The 4,699-nt window shown below is 50.6% G+C and overlaps 1 protein-coding gene across 5 annotated transcripts in view; it reads left to right on the top strand.

The window, feature by feature from the left end:
• The first annotated feature begins 2,767 nt into the window (after positions 1-2,767).
• SIDT2 (SID1 transmembrane family member 2) overlaps positions 2,768-4,699 on the top strand; it is an 18,606-nt gene continuing 16,674 nt past the window's right edge. For 4 of the 5 annotated variants that reach the window (XM_032285415.1, XM_032285413.1, XM_032285414.1 and 1 more), the window contains exon 1: positions 2,768-3,567. In XM_032285415.1, coding sequence (XP_032141306.1) covers positions 3,385-3,567 — 183 coding nt within the window. In that variant the 5' untranslated portion in view covers positions 2,768-3,384. The remainder of the gene's footprint in view (positions 3,568-4,699) is intronic. The other variant, XM_032285416.1, reaches the window with a different exon arrangement.

The raw sequence follows: 4,699 nt of genomic DNA, 5'->3' as shown, positions 1-4,699 counted from the left end.
TCCTGAGGATTCTCTGATCCATGTTCGCCTAGATGTACTGGAAACAGTACTGGACTAAGGTGCAAACTTGAGTTTAGTGAGCTACTAATGGTCTGAAGTTTTTCTGAGCATTACTTTCCCCATCTGCATAATGAAGGGTTGGCCAAGGAAACCCTTGTTATCTTCCAGCTGACTTTCCAGGGTTCACCAATTGCTGCAGCCTGCTTCTAGTCTTTATCCTCAAGTACGCTATGCTTGGACAAGGGCCAAAACTAATTCACTCACTCACCATTTGCCTAGCATAACTACAACAGTACCTGGCACATAGTGAATGCCTATTAAATACTTACCGAATGTCTCAAAAAAAAAAAAAAATGCCAGGTGTGGTGGCTCATGCTTGTAATTCCAGGACTTTGAGTGGCCAAGGCGGGCGGATCACGAGGTCAAGAGATCAAGACCATCCTGGCCAACATGGTTAAATCCCGTCTCTACTAAAAATATAAAAATTAGCTGGGCATGATGGCACGCGCCTGTAGTCCCAGCTACTCAGGAGGCTGAGTCAGCAGAATAGCTTGAACCTGGGAGGCAGAGGTTGCAGGGAGCCGAGATCGTGCCACTGCACTCCACCCTAGCACTGGCAACAGAGTGAGATTCCGTCTCAAAAAAAAAAAAAAAAAAGTCTAATTTGTCTTATAAATGCAATATATGTGGCCAGGTACAGTGTCTCATGCCTATAATCCCAGCACTTTGGGAGACAGAGGTGGGTGGATCACTGAGATCAGGAGTTCGAGAACAGCCTGGCAAGATGGTGGAAAAAAAAGCAATATATGTACATTGTAGAACACTTGTAAATTTTTTTAATATAAATAAAATTTAAGAACCACCCACAATCCATTAATTTTTATTTTTTGGTACTATTCTATATTTTTAGAATTAGAGGAAAATGATACACAACGTGTTATTTTTTAAATTGCAATTGAAAGATAACTATTGCTAAATTTTATTTTATTTTTAAAATTTACCTTGCTTCCTGAAGACACTGCTAAATTTTTAGTATGATTTTTTTCTGCTTTTTTTTTTTATTGTACTATACGTTCTGGGGTACATGTGCAGATCTTGCAGGATTGTTGCATAGGCGCACACATGCCATAGGTTTGCTGTCTCCATCCTCCTGTTGCCTACATCAGGCATTTCTCCCAATGTTCTCCCTCCCCAACCTCCCCACCGCCCGATGTCCCTCCCGTAGTCCCCCACTCCCCAACAGACCCCAGTGTGTGACGTTCCCCTCCCTGTGCCCATGTGTTCTCATTGTTCAACACCCACCTATGAGTAAGAACATGGGGTGTTTGGTTCTGTGCATGTCTATATGTATTCAAAATATATAGTTTTATTTATTTATTTTTGAGACGGAGTCTCGCTCTGTTGCAGCCGAGGCAGGAGTGCAGTGGCCTGATCTCAGCTCACTGCAACCTCCGCCTCCCAGATTTAATCTCCTGCCTCAGCCTCTCCAGTAGCTGGGATTACAGGCACATGCCACCACGCCCCTTTAATTTTGTATTTTTAATAGAGATGGGGTTCACCATGTTGGCCTTACCTGGTCTTGAACTCCTGACCTAAGTGATCTACCCGCCTTGACCTCCCAAAGTATTGGGATTACAGGTGTGAGCCACCGTACCCAGCTCTATATACTGTCTATTTAGTGTCACATCCTGAATTCTCTACTTACATGTCCTTTGAAGTCTTAGCATCATTTTTGATGTCTTCATGATAGTGCATTTAACAATCCCTCATTATGGACATCCAAGTCGTTGCCTTTTTGCTTTATATTATAAATATCACATGATAAGCATAGCTGCCCACATATTTTTATCTGTGCTTCCTATTTCCTTAGGATAGAGTCCAAAAGTGGAATTACTGAATCAAAGGGCATAAAGCTCTTTAAGTTTCTTGAAACAGTGCCAAAATATTTTGTACAAAAGTTTTCACCAATTTACACTGAAGGTCAGTATCTTTCTTTTTTTTTTTTTTTTTTTTTGAGACAGAGTTTCACTCTTGTTACCCAGGCTGGAGTGCAATGGCGCGATCTCGGCTCACCGCAACCTCCACCTCCCGGGTTCAGGCAATTCTCCTGCCTCAGCCTCCCAAGCAGCTGGGACTACAGGCACGCGCCACCATGCCCAGCTAATTTTTTGTATTTTTAGTAGAGACGGGGTTTCACCATGTTGACCAGGATGGTCTTGATCTCTTGACCTCGTGATCCACCCGCCTTGGCCTCCCAAAGTGCTGGGATTACAGGCTTGAGCCACCGCGCCCGGCCTAGGTCAGTATCTTTCAATGAGCTTTGTAACTGCCTCTGAGAGAAGGGGGGAAACAGCCCCTCAAGCTTGAAAAGCTTGGAAGGCTGTTCCTGCAGCTGTGTGGCCCCTCCAGAGCGGGGGTGGGAAAGGCATGGGGGTTCCTCCTGCAGTGTTGCCTCCGTTTCCCCTCCGCCAGCAGGGCCACCGTCCTGTTTCCTAATCCTTTGAGTTCATTTTTTAAGATCCCCAGAGAAAAAATGGTCCAGGGGTGAACGATGTTAGTTGTAAAGGTGGTTGTGAAATCCTTATGTTTGAGCAAAGGGAAGAGTTGTTCTACAAAAACCCAACACTTGGAGATTCTTAACAGAATCCTTATACCAACATGAGTTTCAGAGATGGTCAGAATAACGCGAGAGTTGGGTAGGACTTGAAGGAAGCATTGCAGGCTTTCCCCTCCAGCTACACAGCTGCAGCCCCTTTAAGGGCAAAGGCGGGACCTGGTCCTTTAAATCTGTGTCAGTTTCCCCTGACGTCAGCGGGCGGGCCAGCAGCCCTGCTGTTTACCACACCGCGGCGCAGCTCACTTTTCAGTGTTCTGTGCGTCGGAGCCTGCGCGTCCGCCCGTCCTTAAAGGGCCCGCACCCCGGAAAACTCGCCGCCCCGCAAGGCGTCGGGTCGCTACCACCTCTCACGCCCCTCACCCTGCGATTCGCTTCCCTCTGCCGCCAGCCCCAGCCGCCTGCTCTTCCTCCCTCCCCTTTCTCGGCGTCTCCCAGCTCCCGGCAACCAGCCGCCCTCGTTCTCACGGCCCTGGCCCGGAGCTCCAGGGTCTCAGGTCGTACTCTGCCCCTCGCGAGCTGGGACCCCTGCCCGGAGCCCGCATCCCCTCCCCCCCCGGCCGCCCCCTTTCCTGCGGGGACCCTGGGAGCCTCTCCGCGGCTCTTGGGAGGGGACATTTCCTAATCTCAGGCCGGGGTTAAAGTTCTGGTCCTGGTGAGATGCTGGAAGCTGCGGCCGCAGCCGCAACCCGTCCCGGAGGTGTCCTGTCGCCTGTCGCCACCGCCGCCGCCGCCACCGCTGCCACTGCCACTGCCGTCCTGCTGGGGCCATGTTCGCTCTGGGCTTGCCCTTCTTGGTGCTCTTGGTGGCCTCGGTCGAGAGCCATCTGGGGGTTCTGGGGCCCAAGAACGTCTCGCAGAAAGACGCCGAGTTTGAGCGCATCTACGTGGATGAGGTCAACAGCGAGCTGGTCAACATCTACACCTTCAACCATACTGTGACCCGCAACCGGGTGAGGGCTGGGGGCTGGGGGGCCGGGGGCGAGTTGGGGAGCCGACGAGGGCTAGGCGATTCTGCCGCTCTGCTATCCTTTTGGGAGGCCCCACGAACGAGCCGCCCTGCCGGGTTCCCAGTTCCCAGAACCACACTGGAGCCTCTTGACCAGTCCTCCTTCTCCTTTGCCACCAGAGCTTCTCTGAAGCTCCAACTGGGCAGTTTTTGAAGTTGGTTCATTCCCATCTTCTCTTCCACCCCCATTCTTCCACCACAGTTGTGGCCTGAGCACACCTGGCTTCTCTCTACCCTAAACCCCAGAATCTGACAGCTCTGTGGGGTCTGAGTGGGAAGGAAACAGGGTTACTACTGGGCTTGCCCAGAAAACCTCAAGGGAATGAGACTGGCCCAGAACTGAAAGGCTCTGTCCTGGCAAGCTGCTGCTCAGACTCCCCAGGGAGATGAAGGCAGGGCTTCCCAGCCCTCTTCCTGCCGGGGAGAGCCAGCTGGGCTTGTAAGTTGATGGTGACAGAGCTTTATAAGGCCAACTGCAAGTTGGGTGCGAAGAGAAGGGGAATTTGTCCACTGTGAAGAATCCACTTCACCGCGACTTCTCTTTGGTTTCTTCCCCAGCTGTGAGTGCCTGAGTTGAAATAGACACAGCTAGCTAGTGTGGGAAGCCTAGACCCCAGGCAGAACTGAGATTGGGAGAATTTTTGCAACCTGGCTGTGTGGTCTCATGCCCGGGTCTCTTGCTCCCTCTCCATGACTGCCGTTTACTGGGAAGCCATGCAGTTGAGAATGGGGCATCTGATTTTTTTTCTGAACAGGGTATGGTTTGGTTGCTATGGCAGGCCAGGATCTGCCCCTAGTGCCTGGTTCTCTGAAGTTTGATTTCCTTCCGCTTAGAGTCCTCCCTTCCTTTCTTCCCATATCTGAAGGCACTGGAGAGCTGTGGTTTTTACCTTTTGGGAAATGCTGCCCTAGGGCTTGGGTTTCAGCAGCCCAATAACAGGCATTCCAGGATCGCTTTAGTTTTATTTATTTATTTTTTTTGAGACGGAGTTTTGCTCTTGTTACCCAGGCTGGAGTGCAATGGCGCGATCTCGGCTCACCGCAACCTCCGCCTCCCGGGTTCAGGCAATTCTCCT

This window comes from Sapajus apella, unplaced genomic scaffold (assembly GCF_009761245.1).
Source record: "Sapajus apella isolate SASKATOON/1434 unplaced genomic scaffold, GSC_monkey_1.0 scaffold16, whole genome shotgun sequence".
NCBI classification, from domain to species: domain Eukaryota; kingdom Metazoa; phylum Chordata; class Mammalia; order Primates; family Cebidae; genus Sapajus; species Sapajus apella.
The sequence above is the reverse complement of the archived record's forward strand: the minus strand, read 5'-3'. Positions and strand labels throughout refer to the sequence as shown.